Source organism: Helicoverpa zea, chromosome 22 (genome assembly GCF_022581195.2).
Source record: "Helicoverpa zea isolate HzStark_Cry1AcR chromosome 22, ilHelZeax1.1, whole genome shotgun sequence".
Taxonomy (NCBI): Eukaryota; Metazoa; Arthropoda; class Insecta; order Lepidoptera; family Noctuidae; genus Helicoverpa; species Helicoverpa zea.
In genome coordinates, this window is record NC_061473.1 from 4,778,960 (window position 1) to 4,795,257 (window position 16,298).

A 16,298-nucleotide genomic window follows, 5' to 3' on the forward strand; every position below is an offset into this window, starting at 1 on the left:
TTTAGACATCTTGATAATATAATAAAATATTTCATAAAGACATTCGATGTGGACGGAGCCAGTTGTTCGAGCGATGTGGCACGATACCACGCGACCGCGCGCCTTGTGGTTCGCGCGACGACTACCTTACAGCATAAACTTACTACCAGAAAACTAAAGGAAAAACAAGTAAGTACATACATAGACACACTCTATAACTAAAAAAAACTTTACACATGAGGCAAAACAAATTATTTTAGAGCATTTCAAACTTAGGCCATGCGATTAATTTGTCAATGTTTTGATAAAAAAATTGGCAGTGGCTAATATTATTTTTGTCCACAATATTTTCGCTACTATTGACGTCAAACTGTCTGCGAAGGTGGAGAGGAAATTATGAAAATAGAAATAACGACATATCAGACTGCGTCCTGTTTGGCTGCCGATTTTGGTGAGGAGTATTTTTCAATGAAAATTATGTAATATACAGAGCAATGCGCTACAAATTACGAATGGTGATAAAACCAATTCACCGTAAAGTATTTTTCCCTCAGCAGTACAAACTATTAATTTATAAACATACATATTTTCCCGCGGTTTCACCCGCGTCCTGTGGGAACTACTGACCGTACCTGGTTAAAATATAGCCAAAAGTTACACTCTTTCCGAGTGATCAGAAAGAGTGTAACTTTCCAACAGTGAAAGAATTTTCAGATCAGTTCAGTCATTTCGAAGCTACAAATAGGATACAAATAACAACAATAAGTCCTCTTTATGATATTAGTATAATTTCCATATAAACGAGTCTTCTTAACTAATGCACTAGCAGGCTTTTCTTCAGGGTTCCGCGGCCTGTGATCCACAAATAGACATCAGGTATCGACCGGTCATACGTGATGTCATTCCTAATTTCCCTACTCTATGACTACGTAACTTTTCTTTTGCAACTTTGTCTCACACGTTGGATAAGTAATGGATGGGAGGATTTTAGTTTCGACCACTTTTTACAGCGTGTACGGTGTACGGTGTTAAAGGGATGATTTATATGTTTTATTAGGCCATATTTTTTTTCGTGCTATAGGTACCTCATCCTGTTAATTTTCAGAGATCATTTCTAAACTTATGTATTACCTATAACCTTTCGGCTTTCGCAGAAAACCGTCAACAGAAGAACCGTTTTCACTTCGATTTTTTTGAGTTCATCTTAAAAATTTTAAAAATCGTAAATAATTCTTATTGTAAACGTGATATTTGAAGTGAAAAGTATTCAGCGAAATCTAACTTTCAGGTTTGTTCATCCTCTTTATCGAAAGCTCTAAGGTCCGAAGGGCTTCATCAATATTTTTTTTTCCTGTCCGACTTATTTTAATGGGTATAAGGCAAAATTTCTTTCTTTACTGTAGACTTACTTTTCTATCCTTGTTTCATTTTAGCAATAAACATATTAATGACCAATGAGAATGGTGTCTAATGAAATACTGATGGATATCCGGTTCTGTGACCAATGTTTTTGTGGTCATCGTTCATAAAAATATCCTGGGACCTATTCTTAATGTCAGACGAAAAGAAAGTGGTTTATCAATAGATATCTAAAAAACATAATATGCAGTTTACAACAACAAAATAGGATCAAGAAACTTTATCAGCTGTTTTCTTTGATAGGTTAGATATAGTTGTCAGCCAAATGCTACAAACCAGACTATTTTTTATGTATACTTTTTTCATAAAACAAAAATATGAAAATATAGCTTTTACATTACAATACTTTTTAAAGTATATTTCAAACCATTTACTTCAAATCCGATATAATTGTAATTCATGGGTTTTTACGTATCATCACTCATTGTGATACCTAAGTAGGAAGGCAGGTACTAATGATTACTCAATTCCATCATTTTTATCTAACGATAAGCCAGCTGACAATTACAAAGCAACACAAACACAGTTAAAGTTCATTACATGCCTACCAAAAGTAGAGAAAGTAATAAATGATACAGGTACTACCTAAAACAACCATTCTTAATAGTGAAAGCTTCGGAAATGAAAATTTCGTCTTCCTTTGAGACAGAAGTTCTTTTAAAGAATTACGAGATTTGGCAAAGAAAATAAAATGTTTGTAAGCATCAAATTAACATGCAAGTATGCTCGACACTCAAAGCAGAAAAAATCCCAAGACCCATAATATTGAAATCAATTCGTCTTCAAGCTAAGCGTCCACTTGTCAGTATCGTACGCAACGGACGCAACGCACGCAACGGATCGTAGTATTATTTATATAGAAACTCAAACAAGATGTGCGATGCGTACGATGCGGACAGGTGGACGCACTTGTTTGAGTTTCTATATAAATAATACTACGATCCGTTGCGTGCGATACGTCCGTTGCGTACGATACCGACTTATCTCAATTTGATAATATATAATTATCAAATTGAGATAAGGGATAATTGAGATATATATAATTTTCAATTCTAAATATAGAAAATCGCTGATGTAGTCAAAAATATACTTCTTAAAATTCCTACAGTCTGCAGTTTCGAAATGCGCGGTGGCTGCATAATGAAAACAAATTGAGAGGTAAGGAGACACGTAAAGCGGTCATCCGGTGGCGGTCGGTGGCCGTCCTACTATTAGGACCAGATGCCCTACGGAGTCTAGCTCAGCTGATTATAAACTGGTTCCATGCAAACTTGTAACTGGCGATTCTATTTTTAAGTTTTATTTTTTACTATTCATTTTTTTTTCTGTAAACTTTTGAGAACCACGCGCAATATTCTTAGAGACATATTTTTAGGACTTATTCCAAAGAACCAGTGTTCATGGCCAGATTGAAGTGCAGATTTTGCAAATAAATGATCCAGGTCTTAGGGTCGCAACTATGTCCATACATTTCATACAAATAACCTACCTATGTACTTAAAAATAAAAAGTACAAACATTTTGTAAACTGATAACATAGTTACAGGTGTTCAGATTGTATCTGAACATTAGCGTTAAGCGTCTGAATGAAAACTTTTCCTTATAAATCACTTGTCATCCTTACTTTTCAAATTATTTGGACATTTACAGGACATTATCTCTCTTCAAGAATACGTTGCATTCGCTTTTGGCACAATCAACCTCAATTATATTTAACAAGTAGGCCATGTAAATGCAGTTTGAAGTAAACCCTTTACTCTGATGCAAGACCTTGCTCTCAATTTATAAAAAAAATTAACGTCGCTGATTATCTCGTGCAAGGTAGCAATAATTACTTTTTTTGTGCGAATAACCGTGGATATTATTAATGCATATTTTTAAACGTGAACCTTTTAAAGTGAAACGCAGAAAGTCCCACCCACTAACCCTATCGTCAAGTAACATATTCACAAAAAACTTAATGATTTCAGGACCACCGCAAAAGTCCATTAAATCTTTTCTTTTACATTATTTCACTGACTATTCAAAAGTGACCCTAGCCCTAAACCACTAACTATTGACACGAATAAGACATTTAAGTCGCTTACAACCTTTGACCGCAACTAATATAAAAAAAGTTATCATACATCAAAAAGTTCACCTTCCATATAAAAAGTTGACCTTGACTTTGACCACAGGTCGGCATTAATAAAGTGCCATTCTCAGTTTTTATGGGAACCTCAGTATTTTTCTAATTACATACCGTGTAACCAGACTTCTTATCATAACATCGTCTATCAAAATTATTTGAAGCTGTTATTAAATAGAAACTAAAAAAGTTCAATCAATCAATCAAAACATTTCTCATGAACCGTGATAGTTAGAGAGCTGAAATTTTCACAGATGATATATTTTAGTTGCCGCTATAACAACAAATACAGAAAACTAATTTAATAAATATTTTGTGGGGCTCTCATACAACAAACGTGATATTTTTGCTAATTTTACTCTGAACCCTGGTTCGGAACCCTTCCTGTGTGATTCCGACTCGCAGTTGGCCGGTTTTTATTCATCGCATTCTGTCATCCATAGACAGCTTCTTCACCTATTAAGACTTTTTGCAACACTTGGCAATCGCAATCATACAAATCAAATAACAGGCTGCAAAAAATACTTATTGTATGGATATATGGAATCCAAATCACGTGATGTTTTTTTAAACTGTTTTTATTATCGTAGCTTTATTAATTTTACATCTTTAAACTATTAAGTATTAGAACCAATGTTATTCTTTGGTTGTTCGGCACGAAAGTCCACAAACACAAGTTTTTTGTTGTTTAGGTAATCAATTTTGTTTTCGTACATTTTCAACTTTAAATATTTCAAGGATATGATTACTTATTTAATGCCCATTTTCACCAACAATCTCTTAATCTAAGTGCCACTTAGAATAAGGGCTCTCCCAATTTTGACATAAATAACTATGGATAAGGGACACCTAAACTTTGGTGAAAACGAAATTCTTATTAAGTGTTCCGTAAATGCTCTTAGGGGATCCCATAATTTAGGTATTTATTGGTGAAAATGGGCATAAGGGTCTAAAGCGTCTCTTTGGAGTTTTTTTTTGTCTTTCTACTGAAGTTTCATCAACAAACTAGTTTTTGAACACGATTGAAATTATTTAATAGTAAAATCTTTTTAAAAACACTTGAGTGTGTTTACGATTATCTAACCTCGAGTAAGAAGTTTAAAGAGCTGAGATAACATATATTCATAGTAATAAAGGATCATTCATTCAAGTACTTACGCACATACTCTGCGTAATAAAACTTTTTTTTTTTCATAACATCCAGATAGGCAATTTTAAAATCTGCAACCTATCTCTATACGAAAATATACCACCATAAAGTAATATTATAAAGAAACGTTTTTGACTGTTTCTACGGTAAATGCTCCGAAACAAATTGAACCGATTTGAAATTTTTCTTTCACAGTTACAAAACTACACTCTTCCCTAGTAACATAGGCTACATTTCATCCCGCTACGGGTAGTAGTTCCAACGGGACGCGACTGAAACCGCGGAAACAGGGTCAGTGTGTAAATACTTATAGTCTTTGTCAGAGAAACGAAATAAAGCCAAGCCATTTTCCTATGGTTTTCCTTGATGCGGTAAAGAACCTATAAAACAGACGACAATGAACAGCTCATATACTGCATAAATACAAACCCACATAAGTGACGAAGATATCTAACAACAATATGAATGTGCCATAAAAATCCTATATCTAAGTGTTAGAAATGACATCATGTAGGTATTTTTATTTACCTACTTCCATGTCCTGTTTGACCGATCCTCGCGAACTGTAGAAATATTCTCACGTATGAGGCATCAAGAAACTATAGAAGCTTCTTAAGAGTCTGAATTTAAGTACACGACCATAAAAACTGCAGTTTTCAATCTGATATAATTTAAATGAGTTAAAAAAGGAGGTTCTCAATTTGACCTTTATGTATGTTTGTGCCAAATTATCTCGCGTTTAGCTAGACCGATTTTGATGCGGTTTTCAGTATAATATTTGTCAGTAGGTAGTATTTTGAAGTCGGCGTTATTTTTTTGTAATTTTTGTTTTTATATCTTCCAGAAAAACAAGAGAGGAATGACGAGTTTAAAGAAATAATTTCATGCTGTGCTGCAACTCCAAATTGCAAACAAAGGATAAACTGGTGGATGAACTAACAAATAATGCGTCAGAACTCCCCAAGTCCCCAAGAAACAGCCATATAATAATGTACTCATATTAAAGCCCGCAAGTACGTTTTCAGCGCATGCATCCTAAGAATCTTGTAGAAAATCTATATCTTTCAGCTGAACGTTTTGTCTTCAGTTTCATGTCATTACAGAAATATTAAAGTGCTAACGACTTTAATGACTTTGTCAAGGTAAACAGTTTTTTTTTCTGTTACGAGGTAAACTATCGGTTTTATGCTCTGGAAGATTGTGATCTGAGGAAAAGAATATGGGTCAATGGCTGTACCAGTAACTCCATAAAAATTACTATCTTGAAAATTAAGTTAAATTATTACAAATGCGATTTCTGGACAAAACAGAGCAAATTACGAAGTGAATTTGGGCTCACCTATGAGACATTTTCAAATCTTGTTTGGGTTTTGCTAGTTGAAAAACCCAAACTAAAGTCAAGCCAACCAGTTGCACTAGCCGAGGACTCTGGTGATAGTTAAATAATACGAGGCATACCTCTGCAAAATGTCAAGTAATTCAAGTTGATACTGCCTTAAATACTTAAGAAATTCACAGATTAACATCAAAATTCACTGACATCACTATTAAAAAAATTGGGGTCACACAAAAGTACGAATTATATCAACATTCCAATATTAGAGAATTAAAACGGATTACTAATCGTCGAAAAAAAATGCAAATATAAAGTGAATAAATCTATCTTTAAATACTAGTAGCGCCATCTCTCAGGCATAGCTTGAACATTTATCACGTTGTCGAAGGTCGTAACCGAAGCCAACACACCGTAGCCAAATGCTAGCCTTTTTAGTTCCGATAATTACCGCTTCGTTAAGCTAACAATGGCGCCACTGTATTCACGACACAAGTTATTGTATTAAATTAATATTAGAAAGGAAACTTAGGAGGCAATAGCATTCACTTTGACCGAGAAGTTGGGTTGAATTGAATATGATAAAGATCTGTTATACTTATGAGAAGTTATAACTATTCTTGCTTTTATATTCTCAAATATTTGTTAGTTTGTACCGACCATTTTTAGGAATGCCTTCTCCTCTCTATAATGGAGACATAATTTCTCTACTTTAAGGCGACGAATTGTTAAACAATAATTCCATAACCGGGCACGCGCACCTAAGAGGCCAAGAGGGGACTGAGCGTCTGAGCGGGGCGAGGATACAATACGCACGCTAGCTTATAATTAAAGTTTTTATTATTTCATTATTTAGAAATGATAATTTGATAAATATTCCTTCTACAATTTTAAAGAGTATGTATATATTCAACTACGAAAAAAGTTAAGAGGCTTAAATCGGTCCCGTTTGCCCATAATATGTGACTCTTTTTAAAAAGAGGTATGTTTGATATATTTTTCCCTTTAAAAAAAAAAAAAAAGTTACCTAATCATGTTTTGAAAACTAACAAAATAAGATTTTTATCATGAACTTTCGGGTAACCAAGTTGTATTTTGATCCTTTTTGTATTTACTGAGAAAAATTGAGATCATTGGCGCCAAAATTTCCAATGCGTCCTCTTAAATGTAGTTGTTAGTTACCTGTAAGTTAAATTTCGTAGCTACAACGTTTATCTAAACCTACAGCTACAGCCTACTGTTTAACAAATTATGTTGCCAACCAACCAAGTTAGTGATAATAGTTCTGACATTAATGACCTTTTCAATCTAAAATGTGCGTTAATTGATGAATACACAGTTGGTTTTGTACTATAATTTACGTTCTGCTACGTTGAATATATTGTTATTATCTAAAATTGTTAATGAATAATTTTGTTTCGTTTTAATTTACACATATCTGTTACATAGAGTTGGCGTCTAGACATTGCTGAACAAAACCGAATCGTTACTAATGTTACTATTGCTAGTTTATTTGTTATTTTTTTTTGTACCCTAAAGGCCCCAAAACTACTGAATCGATTTTAAAAATACTTTCAATGTCTGAAAGCTTAACTATCCCCGAGTGATATAGGCATAGGTGAAACCGCGGCGAAATATCGACTGCAAGCAAGCAATACCTCCTATCTGACTCCGGGTGGATTTTAAAGGGGAACAATAAAACTTAATAAAATCCTTATTCCGAGGAAGGTATAATGAGATACTGAAAATCCAAGTTTTCTTTTACTAAGCATAGTATTGATTAATAAAGTTTTTTTGTTTTTATTTTGAATCTAAAGGTAGTTTATGGTAGATACAAGTTTTTTGGTTTTTTGAAACAAAAATGTCAGATAGGAGGTATTGCTTGCTTGCAGTCGATATATAGTTATGTACTATATTTCTTTTGTTAGTTTATTTTCCGACAATAAAATTAAACCTTAAGTATAAAAAAATACTTTCACTGACAAAAACTAAATATAAAACATCTGTATGTACTAGGTCAGTGGCAATTTAATGAGTTTCTTAACACAACCTTGATGTAAAATAATATTTATTTATAAAAACTTTATCGTTACTATGAACGTAGTCTAAATAATAACAGGCGTGAGACGAAATCTACGCTATTGATAATTTTAAATTCGGAGTTATCTGAGTTGGTTCAACTTTTTATTTCATTATTGGTCAGTGATGTCTGATAAAAGTAAAAAATATTAATTCATAAATGATAAGATATAGGTTAAATTCGCATGAAATAAGGTGCGACTTGAACGAATAAAGGCGACATAGAAAATTCAATATAATAAAATTCCCAATAGTCAGTATAGTCTAATAATTAACTTTTCTTACTTTCAAAAGCAATAAATAAAAATCTAAGTGAAGATGTGACGTGGTTCTAAATTAAACCTTATATGAATGCACGTAAGTAAGTATAAATAAAACCAGCTAATTAAATAATGACAGTCTACATCACACGAAATATAATTAAGTGCGAACTCTCTGCTCTCATCTATATTAAAATTTACGTGAGAAAACTCTCAGTCGCCTTTTCATCTGACAATTACTATTACCGCTGGATATAAAACAGAGGCACACCAGTTTATTTTTGTATTTACATCACATTTGAGGCGATGAGGAAAATTATTTAAACAACTATACATGTGTAGGTACATGTAATGAGTAATATTATAATCTCTGTATGTAAAATGAATATAAAAGATTTGATTTATTGGTATGCGCTGAAAATATTGAATTAACGATATATGGCCATGTTTTAAAATTTGAATAATCGCGCCTTTTAATCGATACGTACCTATACCGGACAAGAAGTTGCAAAAGATACAAAAAACTTTTCTATGGGCCGCTTTTGAGTGGGTAGGGATACTCAATCCATTCCGTATTTCGGTTTAGTTAGATGAGACTGAATAGGACGAATAATAACGACGCTTTTCAGTCCAACAAGGATGATACCTACATCTAGTTTAGGCGCGAAAATTGGCCAACACTTCAAAACGATTTTTTTTTCTGGTGCATATTTTACAACCTGCCAGTATCAAAACTCAAACGTATATACAACCTCTTTCATCAACTCCCCAATAATACAACTAGACATACCGGTGTAGTAGAAGGCGTAGAAGGGTCTGGAGATGGCGGCACGGGGACATGGCCCTGTGCCACAGAGACAGCCACCATCCCCAGGAACACTGCCACCGCCAGGAAGACAGTGCGCTTCTTCAGCATCTTGTATCTGGAAATGTTTTTAGGGATGTATTAGTTTTTGACAAAGATAGATAGAAAAAGATAGTTTTATGATACTCAGGGATATTGGATTAAAGAGTTGAAGATAATGCTATAAGTGTCATCTTCATCTAATGTTTTTAATATTCAGACTCAAAAGGTTAATTATCAAGTTCATATTGATTATTGAGGTATTCAAAATGTCTTTCTATCACTGTTATTTTATGTAGACTGTGCAATTGTGCATCCAGCAATTTTTGAAGTGAGTCAACAATATTTAATTATTTATCTGCCTACAATTGTTACACACTTATAGGCTAAGATTACAAGTAGAATTTAATCATCTACTGTGCATGGAAACCGTTTTTCAAACCTTGGATATAGTAAACTAAGTTTTAAAAACATATTTCTTCAAACAGTTTATCATAGAAATGTAGTTTGTGGTGTGTTGTTATTTCCAGTTAAACATGTTTTAATATAGGTATTTACAATAATGTTATTTCTTATCAGTGCAAGCATTCTTCAGCATTTAGTTGGATGACTAACAATGTTTACTTCAGAATATATATTTTTATAATGCCTACAATAGCTGAACAGCTGTTTCCTCCGGTTTTACCCATGTCCTGAGAAAAAAATATTTTTATACCTAGATAAAATAAAGCTTATGTTGCTTTGGAATAGTTTAGCGTTCCAACAGTGAAAGAATCTTTCAAATCAGTTGAGTAGTTTCGGAGCCTTTATGGTACAAACAAAAAAAGGTCTCTTTATTATATTACAGTATGTATAGAACCACTTACTATGAGGAAAATAAAATATAAAAATTATAAGAAACTTGTTTATAGGTAAAGATTTTAGTATAAGTAACAGGTTCTGTATAACCTAAGGTTCTATCAAGGGTATTTAAAGAGCAATAAATCTATTTTGTCACAGTCTTATTTTATTAGTGGTCTAATTAGCCACAAAATTAATCAAAGTTTGGGAGTGAGGATTTTCACTTGTATCAAACAAAAACAACAGAATGATTTTGATTAGACCAGGCAGAAATACAGTAGTAGAAGTATTTCCTTAGGGATAGAAATGAAACTGCCGCAAACAATTTAGTAGTAGTTTCCATGGGGCAGGGGTGAAACCAGGGGAAAACAGCTACTGTATTATAAGACTCAATTAAATACTTAACCAAGCTAGATAGCAAACCTTACCTATCCTTATAAGTTAAATTATAGTGTTATTACTCAAGCAGATATGAATGGGATCGGACACAAATAAACTTTTAAAGTACTTGAGTCGGCATAACCAATTAACACAATTTGATAAAGATATGCAGTTAATTGATTTATACTTTACGGTTACTTGGTCATTATGTGATATTTGGTCAATTACATTATATTATTATAATGGGTCAGATAACCACTCAAGCGTTCGCGTGCGACACCTGTCAACACCTCGTACGTTCACGCGCTCGATCTGTGTTGAATCGCGTCGAGCGCCCCATGCCGTTACCGATTTAAAGTGTATTTTCTAGCAAACTATTGCAGCTATAGCAAAGTAAAATATACCAGTATAAAGCTGAATTATTAATGAATCAAAATATGTACTAATTAAAGTACAGAAATCAATCACAAATGCATAAAAAAAAGTTGAACTTAACAGAACAGGCTAAATTCAAGCAAAATATTTGTTTTAACAAGTTTTAACTCAACGTTATTTAACTTTTCTCATTGATTTATACTTATTATTAAACTAGATTAAATAAGCTTTTTTTTGATACCAATATTATATATACTTGGAATGAACAGTGTAGCACATTAAACCAAAACAAACAAGGCATTCCCGCAGCAATCTGTTATCGCCTCGGATGACAAAATGACGAAAAAAACGTTAAATCCTAACTATTTCCGTTTCTTTTTTCCTCATATTTTTTTTATACATTAATTATGACCTATTCTCTTAATTTCAAGAAGAATTTTATTAAAATATAGAATTTAACACACAAAAACTTAACGAAAAACTGGTACTCAAAGGCAGTTCTCGCATGCCGACTTTATTTAAATGTAAAGACAACCTATCAAATTTTGGATTGATAGCACTTATGAATATTTTGAAAGAATGAATCTTGAGGATTATTTTAATATATAACACTAATACAGTAGGATGATAAATAAATGAATAATTAAATATTAAATGTAAAGTTCCTAAACACTTCACAAAACTTGACACACAGTTTGTAAACAATTATTTTTTATATTCTTGCTGTACCTGGCATACTGTTTTACCGACCCATAGACGCGTTATTTAATACAGATCCATCTAGTGTAACATTCGTAAAGCTCTTTGAAACTTGTCATAGATAAAAATTCGTTTGAAGTGCACAAGTCAAAGAGGCTGCTATAGTCGCCCGGACGCTTAACGCCAAAAATTTTTGGGCGACTATAGTCGCCCGGACGCTTGAGTGGATAAAATCTTTGAGTTATCAAGGAAGTTTTAAGATGTCTGATATGATCTATTTTATAATTTTCCCAGAATTATGGAGTGATAAGTGCCAATATAAAAAACAACTGATATAACAAGAAATACTCAATTTTTATACATTTGATTGTGAAATACAGGTGTTTTTAAATTAAATAAAAAAAGACTAAGATTGTGCCATAGCTAAATAAACTGTTTTAATGTCTGTGAGTTGAATGGCTTCTAAGTTGACTGGATGCAGCTGAGCACCAATGTTATTTCTATGAGTAGTTAGATAAATTATAACTTGTTTATCTTCACTGCAAATTGCAAAAACCATAGGGAAATTCCTTGCATGACGAATGCATGTAGGTACTTATACTCAGTTCCGCCAGAACAATATTATTGTAAAGTTAACATAAACTCAAGCAGATCAGCTAGTAATCCTAACAATAGATAACATGATAACACTGCTTTATAAAGTATAGTGATATACTCACGTCTCAAAATATGACCGGACCTGACTGGCGCGTTAATAACTGAATAATCTCTTATGTTTATTGCTGTCCAGCGTAACGACTACAGTCAACAAGCATAACAATTTGCTATGGAGTACCTAAATAACCTTTTAATCGATTTGAATTCTTCCACACACAATATTAGATTTTTAGTAACACGCTATGAAACGTCATCTATAAGTTCGATGTGAATGTCAGTAAAATATACTTACATTTTATTCTTTCTTACGCGAAGGGAACACGCAAATTCGACAATAAAAATATCAAGCTTTTATCTTTATTTCATAGCGGTCCCAATAGATAGTATTTCAATACAAGTTTTCTATATTAGATTCAACATTTTCGTGAACTAAAATCGAAATAACCCTGACCAAACTGACAGACATTTCACTTGACTGACATTGACTGTTATCAAAGACAATATTCATCTGTTTGTCAACAGTGCCCCACGAGGACAACCGCAATCCGTTTTTACGTATTTACTTCGTGCTAATATTATGGATAATTTCGTCAGGTTATCACATAAAATTACTGGTTTAATTACGCTAACTGTTAATTTATCTCTCGCAAAACTTGTTTACAGATCAGCAAGCAGCAGTCTATTTTCTTGAGTCCTGTCATCAACGTCATGCGTCAGATGGTTGACTGAACTTTGTTGACTCTGTGGCTGTCTGGTTTTGAGTAGTGTTGCCAATTTAGCAAATTTTATGCTAGATTTGGCATATTTTTATGTTGTTTAGCATTTTTATAAGTTATTTAGCAAATAGCATATTTTTTGGCATATAAAATAATTATGAATAACAAGTTTACTTTCCTTTTTTAAGTCCAATTACTTCAAAAATATATACCTATATAAAATATACTGTAATTGTCATTTGTTTTTTATTGTTGATGTACTTCTTTATAGTTGGATAGGGCAGCTGGTAATAACCCCTTTGCAGATTTATCTCAGTTAGCAATATCATTATTATCACTACCTCATTCCAACGCAGAAATTGAACGCGTTTTCAGCCAAATGAATATAGTCAAAACTAAACTTCGCAACCGTTTGTCGATAAAAACTTTAAATGCCATTCTATACGTCAGATTCGGCCTAAAGAGGGCAGGGAAATGCTGCTATTCTTACACAGTTCCGGATAACGTACTGCGCTCTATAGGTACCAAGGAGAGTTATAGTCTTGAGAATAAGGCTTCCACGTCTACATGCACATCAGCTGCCGAGCCTGCCGATGAAGACGAAGATATTAACATTTTATTTAGTAATGTTAATATCTTCGTCTTCATCGGAATAAATCAAAATTTTGTTGATTAATAAACATTTAAAATTAAATAACGTTGTATTTGACATTGAAAAATGTTAGCTTATTTTCTGGCAATATTATAAAGCAAATTAGCATAATTTTGGCAAAATTTTAACATCAGTTTAGCAAGTTTTAGATTCACCTTGTTGGCAACACTGGTTTTGAGGTTATGAGAAGTCGAGGTTTATGTATTCATAACAAAACGAAAGTAGAACCAAAATGCCTCTGGATTACCGAAGATTTAATGGACCCGAAGACAGTGTATCGTACAAGCGGTTTACTAAGGACCATTCAAAGACTTATGCTGAACTTTACAAAGAGTTGCTAGATGATAACGGGGTTCGGAAAGACGGCCGCGCTTTGGCCGAGGCTCGTAGCATGTGTATGTTTTGTATGTACTGGTTCAATTTCTGTGGCCTTTTATAAATAAAACTTGTGTTTATAATATGCCGTTTATGTTTCAGTTGCTAGAACCGATATGGTTTCTCAAGCAAAGGGATCAGCGTACGTAGAATTGAGAAAAACAAAAGTGGTTTGTTCCGTGTTTGATCCGCGGGAAATCCCCCACCAGAACGAGTTTAGGTACTTTAATCAATATTTTTCTTAATATTCCAATGTTATAACCTTCACCATAAATTAATTAAACAGTACTTGCTATACTGGTAAAAGTTTGCTAATACTTTAGAAGTTTACCTTCATAAATAACTCTTTGACTTGAAAAATCCCACGTCTGTACAGTCTATCTCTCCAAGTTCATTATTTGGTTTGTTTTCAGTCAACTTGGTCAAATATTCTGTGAGGTGAAATTCGCGCCATTTTCATGTCCGCGCAAACGGCGCCAACACCAGCCTGATGCTGAAGAGAAAGCTTTGTCTGTGGCACTCAGAAAAGCCTTGGAGCCTACAGTCTGTAGACACATGTTCCCTAATTATCAGGTAATTATAATATGTTTATTTTTCCCACTAATCAATGATGATACAATGATTTTAATCTAATTACTAAATGAATTGAAAAATACTACTTTTACTAACCAGGGAAATGATAAAAACTAATAAACCTTTTCCTAAGTATTACAAATATTATACTGTAAACAGCATCTTAATTGGTTCAGCTAAATGTGAGACAATCATGCACACACATACAAAGATATAGGTCAAACAAAGATCCATCTTTTTTGAAGTCTTGAAGATTTAAATTGTTGCTTCTTTATCTCCCTTTCTTTTCTAAGGTTAGACAATTTGATATTTAATTTGCAAAATAATCTCTTCCACAGGTGGATGTGTTCATATATATTCTGGAGCACGATGGAGCGTGCTTGCCTGCAGCAATCAATGCTGCTGGCCTGGCCTTAGCTGATGCAGCTGTACCAATGTACGATGTAATAACATCCTGTTCTATCGCAGTCATAGGCGACAAAATGTTCGTGGACCCAACAGAAAATGAAGAACATTTAGTTTTACTAAGCCCACAGACTGCTACAAATCATGGTATTGTCACATTGTCTATGCTGTCAGAATTGAAGCAAATATCGGACTTCACGGTAGTAGGCTCTATGGATGTTGAGTGTATTTCAAAAGCTATGACTGTTCTAGAAAAAGAATGTGGGAAGCTTGTACCTCTGATACAGAAGGTGCTTGTAGCAAATGTTTTAAAGTGCATTGAACAACGAAAGAGGTTGGAGGAAGAAGCCAACGAGAGGGAACAGGCTTTAAACGCCAAGATGGAGGAGTGGAAAAGATTATTAAATGCTGGATGAGATTTAATATTTATTTCATTTTTAAACCCCTTTTGTAGTTAATGATATTATGTAGGTCAACAAACAAAACTTTTCAGATAGAGGTACTTAATACTAACTATGCATATATTGCATATTGTTAATTTTACAAACATTGCCTTTAGAATGCGATTGCAGCAAAAGACAAACAAAATATAAGTACTGCATCTGAAAAGTGTAAAAGTTAATAAATATAATCATCATCTCCCAAGCCTTTTTCCAACTATGTTGGGGTCGGCTTCCAGTCTAACCAGATTCAGCAGAGTACCAGCGCTTTACAAGGAGCGACTGCCTATCTGACCTAGAAGTCCATAAATATAATGTAAATAAAATCCCTATTTAGAGTATTTAACTTTATTGAGAACTTATGGAATCAAATCAGTATCACACAAAAGTAATTATTTTATACCACTTACAAGAGACAAAACTTACAAATAAAAACGTAAATATTGTTAATCCTCAGGCTTTTCTGGGGGAGGACCGCAAGGTTGAAGCATCCTCTCCATTAGATTGAACTTAACTCTAGCTTTTGACTCGTTTTCGACGATAGCAAAGTAACTCAACAAATCTGGGTGACCCATGTAACTGCAGCATGAATCTCTGTGCTGGTTCGTTAACCACTCGTATTTAGTAGTGTCTGCGTGTCCTGTACCGATGTATTTGCTCTGAAGATGCTCAAGCTGACTATGAATATTGTATCGCTCACCCATTTCGCTGCAACACAAGTTTTAAGGTTAAGTTATAGTAATGAATGAAGGTATTAGGTAAACAAATAACAGTAATTTCGTTAAAGTTACCTGGTTTTATTAAACTTGCAAGATAGATACAGAATACAGTTTATTTTTGTTTATTGTTTAGTGCCACTATAATGAATTCCGCAGCTTGCTAACTTGACATTGACAATTGAAAACCGACGAACAAACCGAGCGAGCACAACAACGGTGACGGCAACGCAAGTGTCAAGTGATTTTATGTAAGGAATTATTTTATACAGCCAGT

General features: G+C 33.5%; 3 protein-coding genes across 5 annotated transcripts in view; 1 reads left to right on the forward strand and 2 right to left on the reverse strand.

Annotated features, from left to right (window-relative positions):
- LOC124641169 (transmembrane protein 165) overlaps positions 1 to 12,587 on the reverse strand; it is a 34,805-nt gene extending 22,218 nt beyond the window's left edge. The window contains exons 1-2 of the mRNA XM_047179166.1: positions 12,437 to 12,587; positions 9,139 to 9,271 (exon numbers count right to left, since the gene is read on the reverse strand). Of these exons, the coding sequence (XP_047035122.1) occupies positions 9,139 to 9,264 (126 nt within the window). The 5' untranslated portion in view covers positions 9,265 to 9,271; positions 12,437 to 12,587. The remainder of the gene's footprint in view (positions 1 to 9,138; positions 9,272 to 12,436) is intronic.
- On the forward strand, positions 18 to 15,288 carry LOC124641168 (exosome complex component MTR3-like). 3 transcript variants are annotated; one of them, XM_047179163.1, is made up of 7 exons: positions 18 to 168; positions 5,521 to 5,689; positions 12,808 to 12,898; positions 13,684 to 13,916; positions 13,990 to 14,107; positions 14,301 to 14,460; positions 14,799 to 15,288. In XM_047179163.1, exons 4-7 carry the CDS (start codon positions 13,745 to 13,747, stop codon positions 15,279 to 15,281), a joined length of 933 nt encoding a protein of 310 aa, XP_047035119.1. In that variant the 5' UTR covers positions 18 to 168; positions 5,521 to 5,689; positions 12,808 to 12,898; positions 13,684 to 13,744; the 3' UTR covers positions 15,282 to 15,288. The 3 variants fall into 3 exon arrangements, with proteins under 3 accessions (XP_047035119.1, XP_047035120.1, XP_047035121.1); XM_047179164.1 differs by lacking the exon at positions 5,521 to 5,689 and having other exon boundaries at positions 46 to 168; XM_047179165.1 differs by lacking the exons at positions 18 to 168; positions 5,521 to 5,689 and having other exon boundaries at positions 13,684 to 13,907.
- A 349-nt stretch (positions 15,289 to 15,637) lies between these two features.
- LOC124641172 (splicing factor 3B subunit 5) lies at positions 15,638 to 16,250 on the reverse strand. Its single transcript, XM_047179171.1, has 2 exons — positions 16,097 to 16,250; positions 15,638 to 16,013 (listed from the first exon to the last, which is right to left on the reverse strand). The coding sequence occupies exon 2, from the start codon at positions 16,007 to 16,009 to the stop codon at positions 15,752 to 15,754; it is 258 nt and encodes an 85-aa protein (XP_047035127.1). The 5' UTR covers positions 16,010 to 16,013; positions 16,097 to 16,250; the 3' UTR covers positions 15,638 to 15,751.
- Positions 16,251 to 16,298: the final 48 nt, after the last annotated feature.